The 24,729-nt window shown below is 48.5% G+C and overlaps 1 protein-coding gene across 7 annotated transcripts in view; it reads left to right on the top strand.

Annotated features, from left to right (window-relative positions):
* The window catches only part of CTIF (cap binding complex dependent translation initiation factor), a 183,341-nt gene that overhangs the window by 21,576 nt on the left and 137,036 nt on the right, over positions 1-24,729 (top strand). For 6 of the 7 annotated variants that reach the window (XM_075077472.1, XM_075077473.1, XM_075077469.1 and 3 more), the window contains exons 2-3: positions 4,919-5,131; positions 16,506-16,589. In XM_075077472.1, coding sequence (XP_074933573.1) covers positions 4,952-5,131; positions 16,506-16,589 — 264 coding nt within the window. In that variant the 5' untranslated portion in view covers positions 4,919-4,951. Of the gene's footprint in view, positions 1-4,918; positions 5,132-16,505; positions 16,590-24,729 lie in introns of those variants that run through there. The other variant, XM_075077474.1, reaches the window with a different exon arrangement.

Raw genomic sequence — 24,729 nt, 5'->3', positions numbered from 1 at the left:
GTCACCTGACTGCTCCGATGCTGGGATAATGGGGCCAGTAGCCTGGAACTAGAGGCAAAAGAAGCCAAACAACTGGGATCCCTTTCTGGGGAAGGGGGCATTGACAAAGCAATTGGAAAAGGGACCCAAGCCCTCAGCCTCTGGAGGCGACTCCTGTCTGGAGTGAAGGAAAGGTATCCCTTCAAAGAAGATGTTACATATCGCCCAGGAAAACGGACAACCATGGAGAAAGGTATCCAGTATCTAAGGGCATTAGCTGTGCTTGAGGTGATTTATGGTGACCTGGACTATCAACGGTCATCCAAAGATCCAGATGAAGCCGAGTGCACACGACCCATGTGGCGGAAGTTTGTACGGAGCGCACCATCTTCACATGCAAACTCATTGGCAGTAATGTCCTGGAAAGATGATGAGACACCAATGGTGGCGGAGGTGATTGATAGACTCCGGGATTACAAAGCACATTTTCTCCCTTGTCTCTGCTGTGGAGTAATTATCCCAAGAGGTCCAGCAACTCAAAGAAGATCTGTCCTACTCCCCACCTCGACAGAGCAGTGTCTCAGCTGTTAGGAATAAGCGTCCTTTGGCTCAAAGAAGGGGATACACACCACGGGCCACCCTATGGTTCTACCTGCGTGACCACGGAGAGGACATGATGAGGTGGGATGGCAAGCCTACTTCAACCCTACAGGCACAGGTACATGAACTGCAAGGAAAAACAATCACTCAGGGAGGTTATTCCAGGAAAGCTGCTGCTCCAGTTTCTCGTAAGCAATTCTCCAGACAGAGGAGCAGAAGCGCTGATTTTATTTCTAAGTGTAATAGAGGGACTCCTAATTCACATTTACAGGAAGTGAGTTGTGACTGCCACGATCAGGACTAGAGGGGCCCTGCCTCCAGCCAGGTGGAGGAAAGGGATAACCGGGCTTACTGGACTGTGTGGATCCGATGGTCTGGCACGTCCGACCCACAGGAGCATAAAGCTTTAGTGGACACCGGCGCACAGTGCACCTTAATGCCATCAAACTATATAGGGGCAGAACCCATCAGCATTGCTGGAGTGACAGGGGGATCCCAAGAGCTAACTGTATTGGAGGCCGAAGTGAGCCTAACTGGCAATGAGTGGCAGAAGCACCCCATTGTGACTGGCCCCGAGGCTCTGTGCATCCTTGGCATAGACTACCTCAGGAGAGGGTATTTCAAGGACCCAAAAGGGTACAGGTGGGCATTAGGAGTGGCTGACTTGGAGATGGAGAGAATTAAACAGCTGTCTACCTTGCCTGGCCTCTCAAAGAACCCTTCTGTTTTGGGGTTGCTGAGGGTCAAAGAACAACAGGTGCCGATCGCCACCACAACAGTGCACCGGTGGCAATATTGCACCAACAGAGACTCTCTGATCCCCATCCATAAACTCATTCATCGACTGGGGAGCCAAGGAGTCATCAGTAAAACCCACTCACCCTTTAACAGTCCCACACGGCCAGTGCGGAAGTCTAATGGAGAGTGGAGGCTAACAGTAGACTATTGTGGCCTGAATGAAGTCACTCCACCATTGAGTGCTGCTGTGCCAGACATGCTAGAACTTCAATACGAACTGGAGTCCAAGGCAGCCAAGTGGTATGCCACATTTGATAGCGCTAATGCATTCTTCTCAATCCCTCTGGCAGCAGAGTGCAGGCCACAGTTTGCTTTCACTTGGAGGGGTGTCCAGTACACCTGGAACACCTGGAATCAACTGCCCCAGGGGTGGAAACACAGTCCTACCATTTGCCATGGACTGATTCAGACTGTACTGGAACAAGGTGGAGCTCCAGAACACCTTCAATACATTGATGGCATCATAGTGTGGGGCAACACAGCGGAAGATGCCTTTGAGAAAGGGAAGAAAATAGTCCAAATCCTTCTGAAGGCTGGTTTGGCCATAAAACAAATTAAAGGTAAGGTACCTGTAGAAGAGATCCAGGTCTTAGGAATCAAATGGCAAGATGGCCATTGTCAGATCCCAATGGATGCGATCAACAAAATAGCAGCCATGTCTTCACCAACCAGCAAAAAGGAAACAAAAGGTTTTTTTAGGTGTTGTGGGTTTTTGGAGAATGCATATTCCAAATTACAATCTGATTGTAAGCCCTCTCTGTGAAGTGACCTGGAAGAAGAAATGATTTAAAATGGGGCCCTGAGCAACGACAAGCCTTTGAACAGATTAAACAGGAGAAATAGTTCATGCAGTAGCTCTTGGGCCAGTCCGGGCAGGACAAGATATAAAAAATGTGCTCTACACGGCAGTCGGGGAGAATGGCCCTACCTGGAGCCTCTGGCAGAAAGCGCCAGGGGAGACCCGAGGTCGACCCCTAGGGTTTTGGAGTCGTGGATACAGAGGGTCCGAAGCCCACTATACTCCAACTGAAAAAGAGATATTGGCAGCATATGAAGGGGTTCAAGCTGCTTCAGAAGTGGTTGGTACTGAGGCACAGTTGCTCCTGGCACCCCGACTGCCAGTGCTGGGCTGGATGTTCAAAGGAAACCTCCCCTCTACACACCATGCAACTGATGCTACGTGGAGTAAATGGGTTGCACTGATCACCCAGCGGGCTCGAGTAGGAAACCCCAGTCGCCCAGGAATCTTGGAAGTGATTATGGACTGGCCAGAAGGCAAAGACTTTAGATTATCACCAGAGGAGGAAGTGACACGTGCTGAAGAAGCCCCACTGTATAACAAACTGCCAGAAGATGAGAAGCAATATGCCCTGTTCACTGATGGGTCCTGTCACCTTGTGGGAAAGCACCGGAGATGGAAGGCTGCTGTATGGAGTCCTACACGACAAGTAGCAGAAACTGCTGAAGGAGAAGGTGAATTGAGCCAGTTTGCAGAGGTAAAGGCCATCCAGCTGGCCTTAGACATTGCTGAACGGGAAAAGTGGCCAGTGCTCTATCTCTCTACTGACTCCTGGATGGTGGCAAATGCCCTGTGGGGCTGGCTGCAGCAGTGGAAGCAAAGCAACTGGCAGCGCAGAGGCAAACCCATCTGGGCTGCCACATTGTGGCAAGATATTGCTGCCCAGGTAGAGAACCTGGTTGTAAAGGTACGGCATGTGGATGCTCACGTCCCCGAGTCGGGCCACTGAAGAACATCAGAACAACCAGCAGGTAGATGAGGCTGCCAAGATTGAAGTGGCTGAGGTGGATCTGGACTGGCAGCATAAGGGTGAACTATTTCTAGCTCGGTGGGCCCATGACACCTCAGGCCATCAAGGGAGAGATGCAACATACAGGTGGGCTCGTGATCGAGGGGTGGACTTGACCATGGATATTATTGCACAGGTTATCCACGAATGTGACACATGTGCTGCAATCAAGCAAGCGAAGCGGGTAAAGCCTCTGTGGTGTGGGGGACGATGGCTGAAATATAAATATGGGGAGGCCTGGCAGATTGACTATATCACACTCCCACAGACCCGCCAAGGCAAGCGCCATGTGCTTACAATGGTAGAAGCAACCACCGGCTGGAAACATACCCCATGCCCCACGCCACTGCCCGGAACACTATCCTGGGTCTGGAAAACCGAGTCCTGTGGCGACATGGCACCCCAGAGAGAATTGAGTCAGACAAGGGGACTCATTTCTGAAACAACCTCATAGACACCTGGGCCAAAGAGCACGGCATTGAGTGGGTGTATCACATCCCCTATCACGCACCAGCCTCTGGGAAAATTGAACGGTACAATGGACTGTTAAAAACTACACTGAGAGCAATGGGGGGTGGGACATTCAAGCACTGGGATACACATTTAGCAAAAGCCATGTGGTTAGTCAACACGAGGGGATCTGCCAACCGAGCTGGCCCTGCCCAGTCAGAAATCCTACGTACTGTGGAAGGGGATAGAGTCCCTGTAGTGCACATAAAAAAAGTATGCTGGGCAAAACAGTCTGGGTTCTTCCTGCCTCCGGCAAAGGCAAACCCATTCGTGGGTTTGCGTTTGCTCGAGGACCTGGGTGCACTTGGTGGGTGATGCGGGAGGATGGACAAGTCCGATGTGTGCCTCAAGGGGATTTGATTTTGGGTGAAAACAGCCAATGAACTGAATGGCATAATGCGAACGGCTATATAATATTCTGTGTCACCTCTGTGTTGTATCAATGATATCAGAGTACAACCCTCCCAATCCATGGAAGGTAAAGTGTGAAACAAGCAAAATGCAGCAGTAATGGAACGATGGCTGACTCGGTATGCAGCAACCCAACGCCACACACACCATCTCTCCCACCCTGAAAGACTGACTCAACAGATGGAGCCCAGAGTCATGGACTGGGTGAACTCAATGGACATTTTAATGGACATTTTACAGGGATGATCCATAAACTACGGGAATGATGTCTGTGTATTATGTTAAAGGATGGGAAGGGAAGGGGTGGTGGTTGGTAAGGTTGTATTGGATTGTATGGGACCTGGGCATGGTATAAATGGTATGGAATAAGGGGTAGAGAATGTGCTGGTTTTGGCTGAGAAGGGGTTAATTCTCTTGACTGCCGCCATCCTATAGAAGCTTTCCAATTTTCATCCTATTCCTCACACCCCTGTCCATCATCCCCAGCTTATCACCCTTATCCAGCACAGCTAATGCCATGGGCTTTTTAAATTTAGCCTTTTAATTTTATTTTTCTCTTGTGCATGTGCCTGGAGGTTTTCAGTAGTTTGGGTTTTAAGGTGGATAACTGAAATGTCTGTTGCTGTCCTTAAATGTAGGAGTATCACAGAAATGGGACTTCTTTTGTTTGTGCACGCATGGAAACTCTAAATGTGACTACCTGGGATTATTATAAATGTTACTGGATGTACAGCATAAGTATCCTGCCTGTGGTAACTTTTTTATAATTACTGGGAAATAATTTCTTGCCTTTCTTTATTTCACTTTCTCAGGCCCCCTCCATTATCGGCGTCTCTCCTGAAGGGATGGAAAACTCGTCGGTGGCATCGGCCTCCTCAGAGGCGGGGAGCAGCCGCTCTCAGGAGATCGAGGAGCTGGAGCGTTTCATTGACAGCTACGTTCTGGAGTACCAGGTCCAGGGGCTGCTGATGGATAAAATGGAGGGGGATGGCGAGAGTGAGAAGACACAGTCCCATGTGCCGCAGGTGGGCGAAGGGCACAGCATGGGGTGGGAGATGGGCTGGGGGACACCCATGGCTTGTTGCCTGGGTTGGGGATGCACGTCCAGCTGAAGCAGCTTTTTGAGCATTGGGGTGTAAAGCAGGATAAAATAAAAGACTGAATTTGGGGCAGCTTGCTTGTTCAGCCAGATATGAGGTCTCCAACTGGTTGGTAGAGGTCTCCTACCAACTGGGCTTTGTTTTTCCATGGTCTCAAGGTGCATGCCCTGAAGCTTTTTGACTTCTCCAAGGTTCCCATTTATAAATGAAGGATATTTCATTTGTAAATGAAGGGTGCCTCTCTCCATCCCAAACGGAATGCTGCTTCACCAGGATGGAAAAATCCTGGAGGGACTGGATAGAGCTGCAGGGGCTGCAGTGGGGGGATGCTCGGTAGTGAGATGTGTTCCCATCCGTATGCACAGGGGTGTTGTGCTGGTTTTGGCTGAGAAGGGGTTAATTCTCCTCACCATGGGGGTCGGCTACCTTTCCAGCTTCCCCCGTTCTGCCGCGTGGTGGGGGGGGCTGGGAGGGGCAGGGCCATGGTGGGGGCGGCTGACCCCGACTGGCCAATGGCAGGTTCATTCCATACCATGTGACACCATGACCAGTATATTGAGGGGGGGCAGTGGCAGCGCGGGGGCGGCGCGGCGCTGGGTCGGCGGGCGGCTGCATGGTGTGCGGTTTGTTTCGGCGGTTCGTTCCCCCTCTCCCCTCCCTTTCCCCCTCCCCCGGGGCTTTGCGCCTCTCGTTGTTCTCCTTTACATTGCATTTCTGTTGTTGTTTCTTTTAATTTTAATTATTAAACTGTTCTTATCCCAACCCATGAGCGTTACCCTTCTGATTCTCTCCCCCATCTACCGGTGGGGAGTGAGCGAGCGACTGTGTGGGGCTGAGCTGCCGGCTAAACCATGACAGTCTTTTTGGCGCCCAACGTGGGGCTCAAGGGTTGGAGGTAACAACAGCTGCTGGTCACAGCACCATGTTGTCCTTTTTGCAGTTGGTGTTAAAGATTGGTGTTGGTTTGTTGAGTCTGCTGCTGAAACCGTTACTGTACTTCGGATACCACCTTGTTGAGGCAATTAGCAATTATACCTCCTCCTCGGAGAGATTTTATATGGAGGAAATACAGAACGGTATCTTTGCAACTTTGTTCTATGATGTCTCCGCCTTTGTTACAACAACGTTTTTGTATCTTGATCATCCTTGGGTGGTTAAGGTGCACTTATTGTTAGTTTTTGGGCATGTTGTTTTGGTTTTGACTAAGCAACTTAAGAATATCACCCAGAAATCTGCCCCGAGGCTTGATAGTTACGAGTGGCAGGGCATGTGGGATAGCATGGGCAAGTACCTAGGGCGGTGGGCACCCCCAGTATTTTGGAGTTTCACCCCCGAACAAGTGCAGAATCCTAAAAAACTAGTAGAATATTTGGAGAAAGTATGTTGTTATGCTGGGAACTCCAGAGAGACACAGATAACTGCAACGTGCTGGGGCCTGGCCCATGCGTATGGAGCCCTGCTCAACAGTAGTCAGTGCCCCCAGGGGGAAGAGAATGTCTCTGGATTGAAATGCAAAGTGACTGGCACTGTAGACAATCCAGCCCTGACAGCAGGCACTGCAGCCACTCAAACCCCCACAACAAGTACCGGAGCTGGCTCAGAAAATAAACCCGTACCAGTATCAGTTGCCCCCATACACAAGACGAAATATTGGAAGCGGACATCAACTCGTTTAGAACGGGATGATGAAGAACCAGGGCCATCGCGGGGAGAGGAGGGAGAAGTAATAAATGAAATAGAGACCACCCGATCCCTGTCCTTAAGCCAGTTGCGAGATATGCGAAAAGATTATAGCCGTCGTTCAGGTGAGCACATTGTCACCTGACTGCTCCGATGCTGGGATAATGGGGCCAGTAGCCTGGAACTAGAGGCAAAAGAAGCCAAACAACTGGGATCCCTTTCTGGGGAAGGGGGCATTGACAAAGCAATTGGAAAAGGGACCCAAGCCCTCAGCCTCTGGAGGCGACTCCTGTCTGGAGTGAAGGAAAGGTATCCCTTCAAAGAAGATGTTACATATCGCCCAGGAAAACGGACAACTATGGAGAAAGGCATCCAGTATCTAAGGGAATTAGCTGTGTTTGAGGTGATTTATGGTGACCTGGACTATCAACGGTCATCCAAAGATCCAGATAAAGCCAAGTGCACATGACCCATGTGGCGGAAGTTTGTACGGAGCACACCATCTTCGCATGCAAACTCATTGGCAGTAATGTCCTGGAAAGATGACGAGACACCAACGGTGGCAGAGGTGATGGATAGACTCCGGGATTACGACACAAATATCTCCTCCTCGGTCGTCTCTGCTGTGGAGAAACTATCCCAAGAGGTCCAGCAACTCAAAGAAGATCTGTCCTACTCCCCACCTCGACAGAGTAGTGTCTCAGCTGTTAGGAATAAGCGTCCTTTGGCTCAAAGAAGGGGATACACACCACGGGCCACCCTATGGTTCTACCTGCGTGACCACGGAGAGGACATGATGAGGTGGGATGGCAAGCCTACTTCGACCCTACAGGCACAGGTACATGAACTGCAAGGAAAAACAATCACTCAGGGAGGCTCTTCCAGGAAAGCTGCTGCTCCAGTTTCCAGTGAGAAAGTCCCCAGACAGAGGAGCAGAAGTGCAGATTTTATTTCTAAGTGTAATAGAGGGACTCCTAATTCACATTTACAGCAAGTGAGTTGTGACTGCCACGATCAGGACTAGAGGGGCCCTGCCTCCAGCCGGGTGGAGGAAAGGGATAACCGGGCTTACTGGACTGTGTGGATCCGATGGCCTGGCACGTCCGACCCACAGGAGTATAAAGCTTTAGTGGACACCGGCGCACAGTGCACCTTAATGCCATCAAACTATATAGGGGCAGAACCCATCAGCATTGCTGGAGTGACAGGGGGATCCCAAGAGCTAACTGTATTGGAGGCCGAAGTGAGCCTAACTGGCAATGAGTGGCAGAAGCACCCCATTGTGACTGGCCCCGAGGCTCTGTGCATCCTTGGCATAGACTACCTCAGGAGAGGGTATTTCAAGGACCCAAAAGGGTACAAGTGGGCTTTTGGTGTAGCTGCCTTGGAGACGGAGGAAACTAAACAGCTGTCTACCTTGCCCGGTCTCTCAAAAGACCCTTCTGTTGTGGGGTTGCTGAGGGTCAAAGAACAACAGGTGCCGATCGCCACCACAACAGTGCACCGGCGGCAATATCGCACCAACTGAGACTCTCTGATCCCCATCCATGAGCTCATTCATCGACTGGGGAGCCAAGGAGTGATCAGTAAGACCCACTCACCCTTTAACAGTCCCATATGGCCAGTGCGGAAGTCTAATGGAGAGTGGAGGCTAACAGTAGACTATTGTGGCCTGAATGAAGTCACTCCACCGTTGAGTGCTGCTGTGCCAGACATGCTAGAACTTCAATACGAACTGGAGTCCAAGGCAGCCAAGTGGTATGCCACAACTGATATCGCTAATGCATTCTTCTCAATCCCTCTGGCAGCAGAGTGCAGGCCACGGTTTGCTTTCACATGGAGGGGCGTCCAGTACACCTGGAATCGACTGCCCCAGGGGTGGAAACACAGTCCTACCATTTGCCATGGACTGATTCAGACTGTACTGGAACAGGGAGAAGCTCCCGAACACCTTCAATACATTGATGACATCATTGTGTGGGGCAACACAGCGGAAGAAGTTTTTGAGAAAGGAGAGAAAATAGTCCAAATCCTTCTGAAAGCTGGTTTTGCCATAAAACAAAGTAAGGTGAAGGGACCCGCACGAGAAATCCAGTTCTTAGGAATCAAATGGCAAGATGGTCGTTGTCAGATTCCAATGGATGTGATCAACAAAATAGCAGCCATGTCTTCACCAACTAGCAAAAAGGAAACAAAAGGTTTTTTTAGGTGTTGTGGGTTTTTGGAGAATGCCTATTCCAAATTACAGTCTGATCGTGAGCCCTCTCTATCAAGTGACCCGGAAAAAGAATGATTTAAAATGGGGCCCTGAGCAACGACAAGCCTTTGAACAGATTAAACGAGAAATAGTTCATGCAGTAGCTCTTGGGCCAGTCTGGGCAGGACAAGATGTAAAAAATGTGCTCTACATGGCAGCCGGGGAGAATGGCCCTACCTGGAGCCTCTGGCAGAAAGCGCCAGGGGAGACCCGAGGTCGACCCCTAGGGTTTTGGAGTCGTGGATACAGAGGGTCCGAAGCCCACTATACTCCAACTGAAAAAGAGATATTGGCAGCATATGAAGGGGTCCGAGCTGCTTCAGAAGTGGTTGGTACTGAGGCACAGCTGCTCCTGGCACCCCGACTGCCAGTGCTGGGCTGGATGTTCAAAGGAAACATCCCCTCTACACACCATGCAACTGATGCTATGTGGAGTGAATGGGTTGCACTGATCACCCAGCGGGCTCGAGTAGGAAACCCCAGTCGCCCAGGAATCTTGGAAGTGATTATGGACTGGCCAGAAGGCGAAGATTTTGTATTATCACCAGAGGAGGAGGTGACACGTGCTGAAGAAGCCCCACTGTATAACAAACTGCCAGAAGATGAGAAGCAATATGCCCTGTTCACTGATGGGTCCTGTCACTTTGTGGGAAAGCACCGGAGATGGAAGGCTGCTGTATGGAGTCCTACACGACAAGTAGCAGAAACTGCTGAAGGAGAAGGTGAATTGAGCCAGTTTGCAGAGGTAAAGGCCATCCAGCTGGCCTTAGACATTGCTGAACGGGAAAAGTGGCCAGTGCTCTATCTCTCTACTGACTCCTGGATGGTGGCAAATGCCCTGTGGGGCTGGCTGCAGCAGTGGAAGCAAAGCAACTGGCAGCGCAGAGGCAAACCCATCTGGGCCGCCACATTGTGGCAAGATATTGCTGCCCGGGTAGAGAACCTGGTTGTAAAGGTACGGCATGTGGATGCTCACGTCCCCAAGAGTCGGGCCACTGAAGAACATCAGAACAACCAGCAGGTAGATGAGGCTGCCAAGATTGAAGTGGCTGAGGTGGATCTGGACTGGCAACATAAGGGTGAACTATTTCTAGCTCGGTGGGCCCATGACACCTCAGGCCATCAAGGGAGAGATGCAACATACAGGTGGGCTCGTGATCGAGGGGTGGACTTGACCATGGATATTATTGCACAGGTTATCCACGAATGTGACACATGTGCTGCAATCAAGCAAGCGAAGCGGGTAAAGCCTCTGTGGTGTGGGGGACGATGGCTGAAATATAAATATGGGGAGGCCTGGCAGATTGACTATATCACACTCCCACAGACCCGCCAAGGCAAGCACCATGTGCTTACAATGGTAGAAACAACGACTGGCTGGCTGGAAACATACCCCATGCCCCACGCCACTGCCCGGAACACTATCCTGGGTCTGGAAAACCGAGTCCTGTGGCGACATGGCACCCCAGAGAGAATTGAGTCAGACAACGGGACTCATTTCCGAAATAACCTCATAGACAGCTGGGCCAAAGAGCACGGCATTGAGTGGGTGTATCACATCCCCTGTCACACACCAGCCTCTGGGAAAATTGAACGGTACAATGGACTGTTAAAGACTACACTGAGAGCAATGGGGGGTGGGACATTTAAACACCGGGATACACATTTAGCAAAAGCCACGTGGTTAGTCAACACGAGGGGATCTGCCAACCGAGCTGGCCCTGCCCAGTCAGAAATCCTACATACTGTGGAAGGGGATAGAGTCCCTGTAGTGCACACAAAAAGTATGCTGGGCAAAACAGTCTGGGTTCTTCCTGCCTCCGGCAAAGGCAAACCCATTCGTGGGATTGCTTTTGCTCAAGGACCTGGGTGCACTTGGTGGGTGATGCGGGAGGATGGAGAAATCCGATGTGTGCCTCAAGGGGATTTGATTTTGGGCGAAAACAGTCCATGAACTGAATGGGACAATGCGAACTGCTGTATAATATTCTGTGTCACCTCTGTGTTGTATCAATGATATCAGAGTACAAGCCTCCCAGCCCATGGAAGATAAAATATGAAAGAAGCCGTGCAGCATTGATGGAAGGATGGCTGACTTGGTATGCAGCAACCCAACGCCACACACACCATCTCTCCCACCCTGAAAGACTGATTCAACAGATGGAGCCCAGAGTCATGGACTGGGTGAACTCAATGGACATTTTAATGGACATTTTACAGGGAAGGTCCATGAACTAAGGGACTGATGTCTGTGTATTATGTTAAAGGATGGGAAGGGAAGGGGTGGTGGTTGGTAAGGTTGTATTGGATTGTATGGGACCTGGGCATGGTATAAATGGTATGGAATAAGGGGTGGAGAATGTGCTGGTTTTGGCTGAGAAGGGGTTAATTCTCCTCACTGTGGGGGTCGGCTACCTTTCCAGCTTCCTGCGTTCTGCCGCATGGCGGGGGGGCTGGGAGGGGCAGGACCGTGGTGGGGGCAACTGACCCCAACTGGCCAATGGCATTTTCATTCCATACCATGTGACACCATGACCAGTATATTGAGGAGGGGCAGGTGGCAGCTCGGGAGCGGCGCGGCGTCGGGTCGGCGGGCGGCTGCGGCGCGTGTGGTTTGTTCCAGCCCTTCGTTCCCCCTCTCTCCTCCCTTTCCCCCTCCCCTGGGGCTTTGCGCCTCTCGTTGTTCTTCTTTACATTGCATTTCTGTTGTTGTTTCTTTTAATTTTAATTATTAAACTGTTCTTATCCCAACCCACGAGCGTTACCCTTCTGATTCTCTCCCCCATCTACCGGTGGGGGAGTGAGCGAGCGACTGTGTGGGGCTGAGCTGCCGGCTAAAGCACGACAGGTGTCCATGAAGCAACCAAGACCACAAGGTCAAACAAAAGTCCCAAATGCTCCCCAAAAGTATGGTTTTTGTGGGCATTTTAATATGTCTAATAATCTGTTTGCTTGCTTCATGGTTGCTACGTCAGAGAAGGAAATTGCTGTATTTCAGGGGATGGAGATACCCAGCAAACAGAGGGATGGTTTTGGTGTTGTCATCAGGAATGACATGGTCCTAGTTAGATTTGTTCCTAAAATGAACATTTCAGGTCCAACACCAGAGATCCATCATCCAGAAATCTGCCCCAAGGGTCGATAGTTACGAGTGGCAGGGCATGTGGGATAGCATGGGCAAGTACCTAGGGCAGTGGGCACCCCCAGTATTTTGGAGTTTCACCCCTGAACAAGTGCAGAATCCTGAAAAACTAGTAGAATATTTGGAGAAAGTATGTTGTTACGCTGGGAATTCCAGAGACACAGAGATAACTGCAACATGCTGGGGCCTGGCCCATGCGTACCGAGTGCTGTTCAACAGTATTCAGTACCTGCAAGGGGAAGAGAAAGCCTCCGGATCTGAAGACAAAGCAACAGGCACTGCAGCCACTCAAACTCCCAGGACAGGCACTTGCAGCTCAACCAGAGAATCAACCTGTGTCGGTATCAGTCACCTCTATACACAAGAAGAAATATTGTAAGCGGACGTCAACTCGTTTAGAATGGGATGATCAAAAAGCAGGGCCATCGCGGGGAGAGAAGGAAGAAGTCATAAACAAAATGGAGACCACCTGATCCCTGTCCTTGAGTGAGCTGTGGGATATGCGAAAAGATTTCGACTGTCATCTAGGTGAGCACATTGCCACCTGGCTGCTCCGATGCTGGGATAACAGGGCCAGTAGCCTGGAACTACAGGGAAAAGAAGCCAAACAACTGGGATCCCTTTCTGGGGAAAGGGGGCATTGACAAAGCAATTGGAAAAGGGACCCAAGCCCTCAGCCTCTGGAGGCGACTCCTGTCTGAAGTGAAGGAAAGTTTTCCCTTCAAAGATGATGTTACATATCGCCTAGGAAAATGGACAATCATGGAGAAAGGTATCCAGTACCTGAGGGCATTAGCTGTGCTTGAGGTGATTTATGGTGACCTGGACGATCAACGGTCATCCAAAGATCCAGATGAAGCCGAGTGCACATGACCCATGTGGCGGAAGTTTGTATGGAGTGCACCGTCCTCCTATGCAAGCTCATTGGCAGCAATGTCCTGGAGAGAGGATGAGGCACCAGCAGTGGGGGACGTGATGGATAGACTCTGGGATTACAAAGCACATGTCTCTTCCTCCCTTGTCTCTGCTGTGGAGAAACTATCCCAAGAGGTCCAGCAACTCAAAGAAGATCTGTCCTACTCCCCACGTCGACAGAGCAGTGTCTCAGCTGTTAGGAATAAGCCTCCCTTTGCTCAAAGGAGAGGATACACACCACGGGCCACCCTATGGTTCTACCTGCGTGACCATGGAGAGGACATGATGAGGTGGGATGGCAAGCCTACCTTGACCCTAGAGGCATGGGTACATGAGCTGCAAGGAAGAACAATCACTCAGGGAGGTTCTTCCAGGAAAGCTGCTGCTCCAGTTTCCAGTGAGCAAGTCCCCAGACAGGAGTAGAAGCGCTGATTTTATTTCTAAGCGTAATAGAGAGACTCTTGATTCACATTTACAGGAAGGGGAGGGGCCACAGCCAAGGCAGCTGATCCAAACTGGCCAATGGAATATTCCATATCATATGACATCATGACCAGTATATTAACTGGGGGAGTTGGCGTGGGGTGGAGTGTTTGCAGCTCAGGGACTGATGGCGTCGGGTTGGCGGGTGGTGAGCAGCTGCATCATATGTTGTTGGTTTTGGTTGTTTATTCCCCCTTCCCCGCCCCCTGGTTTTGCCTCTCTCTTGTTATTCTCCTTTTAATTATTTTATTATTGTTGTTGTTTATTATTATTTTTTTCATTTTAATTATTAAACTGTTCTTATCTCAACCCACAAGCTTTCTCACTTTTACCCTTCCAATTCTTCCCCATCCTGCCAGTGGGGGAATAAGCGAGCAGCTGTGTGGGGTTGAGTTGCCGGCTGGGGCTAAACCACAATACTCATGTACAATTTTTGCATTAGGATCCTTGGTTACCACAACCAAATCCATCTTCCAGTTGTGGAAATCGAATTTTAACCTCCCTCTGTCACCTACCCTGATAAATAGGAGATGCTTGGGGTTTTTATTACAATGCTAGGGATGCTGCCTTTAAAGATGGTCAGGTTTATTTTAAAAGAAAAACAAGTTAATAATGAAAGATCTGAACATTGAATCTTTTAATTAGACCCCTTTTAGTGGCATCCCAAATTAAGTAGCTAAATGTGTTTGTGCCCCCAACCATTGGTGTCCATGTGGAATGAGGATTTCTATGTGAAACTCCAGCAAAAAGCAGTATTTCATATTTATGGCTGTATATGGGACAAGAAGTGAGGATGGGCTTTTACATATGTCACCTGCTTTTATTGAGCCATATCTTATGGGATGTGTTAGGAAGGAATTATCTGTTGTCTCCCAAAAATATTAATTTTCCCACCTCCTCCCAAATTTGTATAAGAAATATCCACGAATTTTTATTTCTGGTTTTCTCTTCCTGATAATTTCTTATAAAAGCAAGCATTCATGTATCCTGCAGCTTGCTGTAGTAACCCTGGAGGAAGCCAGCCTGATTGAAGGTGATATGTTCCCTCCTAATGAGAGATGGAAGAAAAAGGATGGGTTTATGGTGGAGGCACTGGACTGAGACCAAGAAAATTTTTTTTAACTGCAAAGTTCTGCCAGCAACTTAATCTTTAACTTTGGGCAAGTTACTTAATATCTGTGCAGTTTGTTTCCTTGTGGCTGTAATAATGTTTTCCCTGCCTGAGCAAGGATAAATCCACTCACCTATGTGTGTGAAGTGCTTGGATGGTATCATATCTCCAGATAAGTGTTCTCCATGCTTGGGGAAGGAAGGAAAGGCACACTGTACACTTCTCCATCGTCCACGCTGCTCGCGGGGGAGCTGAATCCATCTCCAGTCCAGAGAATCCCAGAGTGTGGACATTTCCATAACGGGGGTGTCTCCAGCCTTGTTCCCACCAGAAAAAAAGAAGAAAGAGGGAAAATGCAATTTTCTTTCAGCTGTGGACATAATAATGGGTGGCCTGTACCTTGTGAGAACTTTCCAGGCATGTGGTTGCACTCAAAACGGTTAAAGGAGATATCTATAGGTCTAGCAGAAGGCTCTCACTTCTAGTATCGTGAGCTTCTCCAGGTAGGTCAGCAGAGGTGGCAGGAGAGCAATGGGCAGCTCGTTAAAGAGCTCATTAAAGGTGAGGCTGATGTTTCCCATCTGGTTGAGCTAGCATGGGCTCTGCAATGAGGGCAGAGCTGTGCAGGGATGGTGAGCAGTTCTAGTGGTGGCTTTTCCTCTTATGTGTGGGCTCAAGAAGCTCTCAGGTAGTTGCTGTTTGTACAGAACTGAATTTTCATTTTTCTTGGTACATCAGCCTTGGTGATGGCATCCAAGCAATGAGTGTCTCTGGAACAGCCAAGTGCTTCCAGGATGAAAGACCTCAGAAATTGAACTGGTCACCAAGGTTCAGCCTCAACTTTGGGGGGGGGGCAAAAAAAGACTTTAGGATTAAGCAGCATCTTTTATGTTTATTTGCTTGATTATTTTATTAATTTTTGTTTTATTGTTTTCCCCAGTATGATGCAACCCTTCATTTCTTTGTCAGGGAAAAATCCCTGAGCGACCCCATATTGAATTATTTTGGTGGAGGCACCTTGCTGTCAAACCTTGGGGGAATCAGCAGGTCATATTCCAGAGCTGCTCGCCTCTGCCATGGGCTGTGCTGTCCTGCTGACCTCCCACTATGGCTGGGAAGTCCCCCAGTGTCCATGTCCTTCACCACAGGGCGAAGCTGGTGTGACAGCAGGGCTGCCATCCAGGCTGCACATGACAACCACAGCATACAGCAATGGCCAAACTTGCAGCTTTGAGCTCTGTTTTTTGTTTTGTTTAAAATAAAACCATAGGTTTTTGGCAGCTCAGGACTCGTACCTGTCCCTGAAACAGACAGAGTTGGGAAAAGCAGAAAATTCCCAACTTTCCATGGAAAAGAGTAATCAAGTGAAACTGTCCTGGTGTGTACCACATGCCTGAGATACCAAAAACCGTGAGAATCTGCAAGGAAATACTGGGGGTGGTTACTGGGGGTGGTTTTTATTGCAAAGCATCATTTCAGGTGCCTTCCTGCAATTGTTCCTGTCTCTTCCCTCTGCTCACCGTTGGTGGGTGGAGCATTTCCGAGGCAAAGCCTTTGGGATCATCCTCAAAAAACGGGGGGGGGGGGGGGCGCATGCGAACAGTGATGCCCAAGGCCAGACAGTGTTTGCTGTGTGCTGTGGACTGACACAGCAGTTTTTCCCAGCCTGGCTATTACTTTACACAATCTCTTTTTTTAATCCTTTTTACAGTGGACTGCGGATTGTAGCGAGCAGCTTGATGGCAGCTGTTCCCCATCCCGAGGGAAGGGCTCATTGTCTCATGAACACAATCAGGTAGGGGTTGTGTTTAGCTCTTCCTCACCAAACCTTTGCTTTTGTTCTTGTACTGCCTCATCTGGCAGCACAGAGCCTGCCCATGCTGCCAGCTTTCCCTCTCCCGTGGAAGGGGAGACGTGTCCCTCTGCTCAGCATTCAAAAGCTCACTCCCACTGAAACCATGGGAGATGGGCAACATCCTGATGTGCAGTTGGATGCTTTGACCAGGAGCTTATTGCTCTTCAATAAAGGGGAAAAAAAATATGGAGTGTTCAATTTATTCCTGAAAAGCTTCATATTGCCACCTGTGCAAGGGACCTATTTGGAGCACTGAAGCTGACTTAGAAGTATGAGGTGTAGCTGGGATGAGGGATCTTTGTGTAGCTGTGCTTGGTTATGTGCTGCAGCACAAGGATGGTGTTGCAGGGAAGATTAAATAGCTGAGAGGGTAAACTGGGAGAAGAAGCAAAGTTGCATGTGCTGAGAGCCTGTGTTGGGTTTGCAATGACAGAATCCATATGTGAGTCAGTTTTGGTGGTTGTACATGGTGTAAACATCAGTGAAGAGTATTTACCAAGCACTGCTGGCATTGCTGGAGGTGGCTTTTGTGTGAGGTCCTCCGTGTGAGCACCGGCATGGAAGAGGGTTGGGTAGGAATGAGGCATGGTTTTGACCATTGTCATGTGGTTGAGGAGCTGATGTGCCTCCATGAGACCATCAACCCTCTAAGAGCAGTGTTCATCTGAGGAGATATGAGACCAAACCGGCTGCAGGAAAGGGTGAAGTGGCATTTGCAGTTGCTGTGGCTGATGGGTGTCCCACCTGGAGAAGGGGCTTCAGGCTGGTGGTTTTGGTGCTCTTGCTCTGCTTGATGTCCTCTAGACTTCAGTCCCACGTGTGGGATCCATGAGAAGAAGCCTAGGAGCCCCTTGCAGGGTGGTACAAGAGGACATGCTGGTCTAAATAGTGCATATTGCAGTTCCCACATCCTGTTTTGGACACAACTTCTTCCCTCTCAGAGCCATACTGGAAGCTGCTTGGTTGCAGGACAGGGGCTCACGTGTCCCCTTCCAGCCATGTACCTGGATACAAGGATGCTGGGAGCATCTATACAAACACCTGCATACAACAAAGACAAGATCTTGTTGTGTAGGAAGGTGCATATTGTACGGAGACACTGCTTCAAATGAGCCTCTGAAGGTACCAGATGGAATTGTGGATTTGATTTATTAGAGCTTTGATCTGCTCTGAAATATTCAGCAGTAAAACCTCATCCGGGCTCCCTCCCAGCATCACAGCCAGCTGCTTGAAATTCAGCTGGGAGGCTGGCTGTTTCCATCGAGCCTCCTTGGGCTGCTAGGGGTATTAGCAGGACCAGGTGTTTTCCCTGGAAAAGAAGGTCCCTGGCTCTCCACCCAAGGGCCCAGCTGATGTGCCAGTCCCTGGTGGATACCACGGGAGGACGCAGGAGTCACGCGCGAGTGATGCTTTCCTGACTCCAATCAACACAGCCCTGACATCTTCCATCTGCCTTGTGCCGTGCTCTCTTTTGTTTTAACTTGTGCGTTTTTGTTATTGTTTTGTTTTGTTGTGGTTTTTTTTTTCCTGGGCATTAAATCTATTTGATCTCCTCCAGCACAGAGCTTGTTTTCTATATACAAATAACATTCACTGATGTCCAAGCTGTTTTCCTTGCATTTGGGTTATCTCCCAGCCTGAAGCGGAGCTAATAATTATCTCTCTCCATGTTGAGCTTCCTTTAACAGCAAATAACAAATTTTCCTTGGCACTAAAGAGGAACTGCAAGCTATTGTTCTTCTGTCCAGGCAAGTGTTTCTCTTTCTGTTACTGATACACAAGTGAAACACTGCTGGTGAGGACTAAGTTCAGTTTATTACCATTTCTGGCTGTTGATTTTTCACTTACCCAGCAGGGTAAGGTGATAAGCAGTACAGCAAACAGTGAAAGCAAAAAGTGCCACTAATGAGCACTAGATTTTAAGGCATACAGTAAGTCAGGCAAGCCCCATAGCAAGCACAGAAGCCTGCCAATTAATAGCTAAACAGCAATAACCGCTATAAAGTCCATCTAGCACATTCCAGTCAAATCTGTCGTTATCTCAAACCTTTTGTGCCCCACGTTGGGCGCCAAAATGGACTGTCGTGGTTTAGCCCCAGTCAGCAACCAAGCACCACACAGCTGCTCGCTCACTCCCCCCTGGTGGGATGGGGGAATCAGAAGAGTAAAAGTGAGAAAACTCACGGGTTGAGATAAAGACAGTTTAATAGGGAAAGCAAAAGCTGCACATGGAAGCAAAGCAAAACAAGGAATTCATTCACCACTTCCCATGGGCAGGCAGGTGTTCAGCCATCTCCAGGAAAGCAGGGCTCCATCACACGTAACAGTTACTTGGGAAGACAAACACCATTACTCCGAACATCCCCCCCTTCCTTCTTCCCCCAGCTTTATATACTGAGCATGGCGTCATATGGTATGGAATATCCCACTGGTCAGTTTGGGTCAGCTGTCCCGGCTGTGCCCCCTCCCAGCTCCTTGTGCACCCGGCAGAGCACGGGGAGCTGGAAAAAGTCCTTGACCAGTGTAAGTGCTACTTAGCAACAACCAAAACATCTCCACGTTATCACCACTGTTTCCAGCACAAATCCAAAACATAGCCCCATACTAGCTACTACGAAGAAAATTAACTCTATCCCAGCTGAAACCAGGACAGTATTTAAAAAACCCCAAATATTAATAAGGTGTTTGTCTTGAATGTAAATTACCAATCACTCTTCAAACCTGCTAAGGAAAAAGCTGGCTAATTATTTCCCAAGGGATGTCAAGGAGGGTTTTTTTTTGCATTTTTTAATAGATTTTGAGGGGTTTGGTTGGAAAATAAAATTCCTGGATTTTTTCCTATTTTATTTCCAGTTGAGATTTCTGCATTGCTGGTTGTGCAATACTGTTGCATTAATGGTAGGAGTCTGAGGAGTGGCCTAGGAGAGACCCTATCGTTGAGTCATGAGATTCAGACAGGACCCCCTTGCTTTCTAAACTCCTTCTCCGAGAGGAGTCTAGGTGCAGCTAAGTCCAGTCTTAGTCTCAGACTTGGTCAACGGTTTATTTTCTAAGGGTTGTAGAAGTAACCACCCATCAGAGTATTTGTTGTTAGTAACTAATTTGGCAGCTTCCCAGGCTGGTCACGTTCAATGAGAACGATCACGGCTAGATTAATGAATAGTGCAATTTATTAAAGCAACAGATGCACAGGTTCTTTGGATTACCGGTGATAGAATTGCTGGTTACAAGACACACATAAATGCCAAAGATATGAGTACACTGCTAGGCTACAAGTATGCTAAATGAATATGAGGCGACTCTAATATGAAGCAAAGCAACTCTAATACATTAGGGATTTAAAGTGACTCTATAGAGGGTTCCAATCTTACCCAAAGGCATCCCAGTGTGGGGGAAGAGAGGCTCAGCCCGTCGACTGGTCCCAGAAGTCAGAGTGGTACACGATGGTATCTTCCCTAACACCCTCTTTCTCTTCACACATTTTATACTATTTTTTATCTTTCAGGTGGAGCTTGAGTGACACTAGTCATACATACCTTTATTATGATTGGGGTAGAATTTCCTCACTTTGCTTTTAAAGGTGTAGACTAGAAGAAATTCAAAGCGCATGCCCAGTGAGGGGTGGTCCCACCTTAGAGGTAGGTAACTTTTGGGATGGAGATGTGTTTTGGTATTATAATGATATTATAATGAGCAAAGTTCACCAAAAGGACAGGATTTTGTCAGAAGTATGAGAGACTGTTGGCCTAGGTAGCAAATATGCAGCATACCAGCTCCATGGTACCTCGAGCTCCCATTTATCACAGAGCCTAGCCGCAATGCCTCCACACCATTCCACCCTCCGGACAACTCCTCTTAGAGTCAGTACAAGTTTTCCTGGCATTGCCAACATCTGTGGTTACTAGGGAACTTCCGTGGAATGGATTCCTCACATGTCAGCTGCACTCCACCCTAACAGCTTCTTCAATGCTGTACCTTTTCTAAAAACATAAATTTAATTTCTAAGTCACCTCCAGCGATTATTCCACAAATACACACCAGTCTTAGCTGAAAAATACTTTGATGTGAGATTTCTGCTTGCTTCAGCTACTGTGAAAATGTGGGTTATGTATTGGTGACCATGATATGCCTCACACAGCTATAACCTGATGATCAGAAAGGGCATTTATATGGAAATCCAGGTTAGTCCTGGAAATATATTTAGCATCTGGTTCCTTTTCTGTGTCCAGGGTCACATTTTTAAATTAATTGGCTTCCTAAAGCTTGTAGTGGAGCTAGAGTAAAGCTGACTTTCCCATGCATGAAAATCCCCCTCTGCATCCCTAAGTACCTGATGCCTTTTAAATTCTTGTCTCTAGGATCCAGCAAGGTTAAGGCAAATAATACACCTATACACACAAATTTTTTTTTTATGTATTTATATAGACATTTTTATACATTATGTGTGTGTATAAGCATCCACAGGATGTTGTGTAAGTGTGGGGCTGAGAGCAATTCCTGGATAATGTGCAATTTAAGGGTAATAATAAGGTGTCTTGATACAACCTGCAGTCCAGGATATTCCTAAACTGCTGTTTTTCTGACATTGTTGAGTATATCTAGGAAAGACCACCCCATACTTGCCCTGCTCTTGCACTGCTTGGTGAGACATCTGCTGTTAGCAGCTGTGGGAGACTATATGGGGGTCAGTGCCTGTAGGCTGGCACTTGTGCATCCCATACAAAGCAGTAGCTTAAAAATGGAGAAAATTCCCCCTGGAAACTGTTGGGGTTTAGCCAGCAACTCAGCCCCACACAACCGCTCGCTCACTCCCCCACCAACGGGATGGGGGAGAGAATCAGAAGGGTAACACTCATGGGTTGAGATAAGAACAGTTTAATAATTAAAACAATAATGCAATGAAAATGAAAACAATGAGAGAGGCGCAAAACCCAGGCCAGGGGGAAGAGGCAATGAACAACCAAAACAAACAACGCATGACACAGCCACTCACCAACCCAACACCACCAGCCCCCAAACCACAACCACCCCCCTGCATGCCAACGGCCCCGGTTAATGTACTGGTCATGGTGTCACATGGTATGGAATGAACATCCCATTGACCAGCTGGGGTCAGCTGTCTTGGCTGTGGCCCTGCCCCTCCCAGCCTCTTGCCTACCTGGCAGAGCATGGGAAGCTGGAAAGGTCCCCAACTACTACAGGTGCTACAGTGAAGAGAATGAACTCTTTCTCAGCCAAAACCAGCACTGGTCTTTCCAGTTCTCTGGGCAGGTGGCTGCGAGAAGATGGCCTGCTCATGGAGGATCTCATGAGATACGTTTTGTGAACTCCTGGTGCTCAGAGAAAATCCTGGCCTCACAATTACATTCAGCTTATCTATAATTCTCCTTGTTTCCTACTGTGAACCCTTTTGTTTGCCACATGGAACTGCCATGCTCTGCTAAGCCCCACTGCATTTGAGCGATACCCCCGAGAAGGTCTGCTAGCACCATGTGAGCCTCTGGGGTGAAGACCACTCTATCGAGGTATGCAAAATACTATCTGAGCACCTTATTGCCTCTATAAATGAGGAAAGTTTAGATAATGGAATAATTTAAAATAATTTTATGTTTGAAGGGTTTTTTTTTTCTAAAAAGACCCGGGGGAAGATTTTTATATAATACTTTATTTGCATTCCTCTTGTGAGGCTGTTGCAAGTAGGAAGCTCTTTGATGTATTTCTGAGAGTAATTCATTAAGTAAAAGACTATTAGTATGGTATGTATTTGGAGAGCCAGCGGAGATCTTGGTACATGAAAGCCCTGGCAGCAGCTCCATCCCAGGCTCCCCTTATGTAAAGGGCCAGAGCAACTCTGTGGGATTGCCCCATTTCTCCAGGTGGTAGGAGAAGGAGAGCTGAAAATCATCCTTCCTGCCTTCCTGGCCAAGTCTATCCTTTCCCCCATGGTGACTGGCTGTCACCCATTGTCACCAAGCAAAAGCCTGTGTTGTTGGCAGTAAATGAGCCTGCAATTTATTTTACTGCTTATTTGCATGTGTGTCCATGTCCCACCAGATGCAGTAGGGACTTGTTGCATGATTGGGGACCTCAGAGGCTTTTTCAGTTGATTGTCATGTTGCCTATCTACTGAGCCGTGAAGGAGCAGGCAGAGTGTGTAGACCACATCTGGATTATCTTACACCCTGCTGGTAGCACCCTTCTGCTGTCCTCCCCAAGGAACTGGTGGTAGTGGAGATGACTTGGTTTGCCTCCCCATTAAGCAAGTAGAAACAGCAGCACACAGCATGCCTGTGGCAGCCAAAGGTGGTGGGTTTTCACTCTTAGGTGTTGATTGGAGATGATTGTGCTGTTTAACATTTTCATCAATGCTTCACCAGTGCTGTTTAACATCAGTGACTTAGCGGGATTGTGTCTACCCTCAGCAAGTTTGCAGATGACACCAAGCTGAGCGGTGCAGTTGACATGCCAGAAGGATGGGATGTCATCCAGAGAGACCTGGACAAGCTGGAGAGGTGGGCCTGTGAGAACCTCATGAGGTTCAACAAGGCCAAATGCAAGGCCCTGCACCTGGATCGGGGCAGCCCCCTGATATCAGTACAGGCTGGGGGACGAAGGGATTGAGAGCAGCCCTGCAGAGAAGGACTTGGGGGTACTGGTGGATGAAAAGCTGGACATGAGCCAGCAATGTGCACTTGCAGCCCAGAAAGCCAACTGTATCCTGGGCTGCATCCCCAGCAGCGTGGGCAACAGGGTGAGGGAGGGAATTCTGCCCCTCTGCTCCGCTCTGGTGAGACCCCACCTGCAGCGCTGCATCCAGCTCTGGGGTCCTCAGCATGGGACAGACGCGGACCTGTTGGAGCAGGGCCAGAGGAGGCCACAAAAATGATCCGAGGGCTGGAGCACATCTACAAAGAAAGGCTGAGAGAGTTGGGGTTGTTCAGCCTGGGGAAGAGAAGGCTGTGGGGAGACCTTATTGCAGCCTTTCAGTACTTAAAGGGGGACTATAGGAAAGATGGGGACAGTCTCTTTAGCAAGGGCTGTTGTGACAGGACAAGGGGTGATGGTTTTAAACTAAAGGAGGGTAGATTTAGACTGGATATAAGGAAAAAAGTTTTACAATGAGGGTGGTGAAATACTAGAACAGGTTGCCCAGAGAGGCGGTAGATGCCCCATTGCGGCGAGCGAGGAAAGCAAGCAGCCAACTCAACGTGAGTGATAGAGCAAGCTTCAGTTTTATTTTTAAGTCACAGCGCTTTTATATGCTCTTGTAAACAAGCTTCAACAATTACTTCATACGGATTGCGACACCTCCTTAACGAACAGTCTATTTCTGTACTTCGTGCCTAAACTCCTTGTTGTTTGTCGGATGCTCTCAAGGCCGAGAGATATCCCTGCCTTTCTTCTTTGCTCTCAAGGCCGAGATATCTCTCGCCTTTCTTCCTCCTCCTGGTGACTTGCAGATTCTCTGTAATTTCCCATCATCGGGTCTGATCTCTGTAATTTTCCATCAGCGGGTCTGACACTGGGTCTGTAGTCAAGCTAATTCCATCGCGTACCTATAATCCTCCAGCCCGCTTTCTATCTCAAACAACTTATCAGGGGACCCGCATGTGGATTCAAGCCTATAGTTTCCCACATTTCCCCCTTTTTCTTTTGTTCCTTGAGAAAGGAACATGGCACTCATACTTCTTTCCATCATTCGTCGCATACATTGCGATATACAAGGAACACATTAATACAATGATAAACAGTATAAATATCATTAGTCCCATCTGCAAAATACTCTTAATCCAATTGCCAATGCCCCATCCATTAAACAAGCTGTTAAAACAATGCCATGGATCATCCTCCCTAAGTTCTGAGACCCTCCTTCTTAAGCTCTCAATACTTGCATGTATTGATTCCGAATGATCTGATCGATTCATGCAACACATCCCTTCAAACTCAGCACACCCATGTCCTTGGGCTAAAAGCAAAAAATCTATGGCTGCGCGGTTTTGCAGCGTAGCGTGTCTTACAGAGCCTACATCTAGTAATAAGTCAGATAACGCCTTTGATGTGGCATTTGTTTGCTTAGCTA

This window comes from Phalacrocorax aristotelis, chromosome W, assembly GCF_949628215.1.
Source record: "Phalacrocorax aristotelis chromosome W, bGulAri2.1, whole genome shotgun sequence".
In the NCBI taxonomy this organism is placed as follows: Eukaryota; Metazoa; Chordata; class Aves; order Suliformes; family Phalacrocoracidae; genus Phalacrocorax; species Phalacrocorax aristotelis.
Note: the sequence above shows the minus strand (reverse complement) of the source record. Positions and strands in the feature narration are given on the sequence as shown.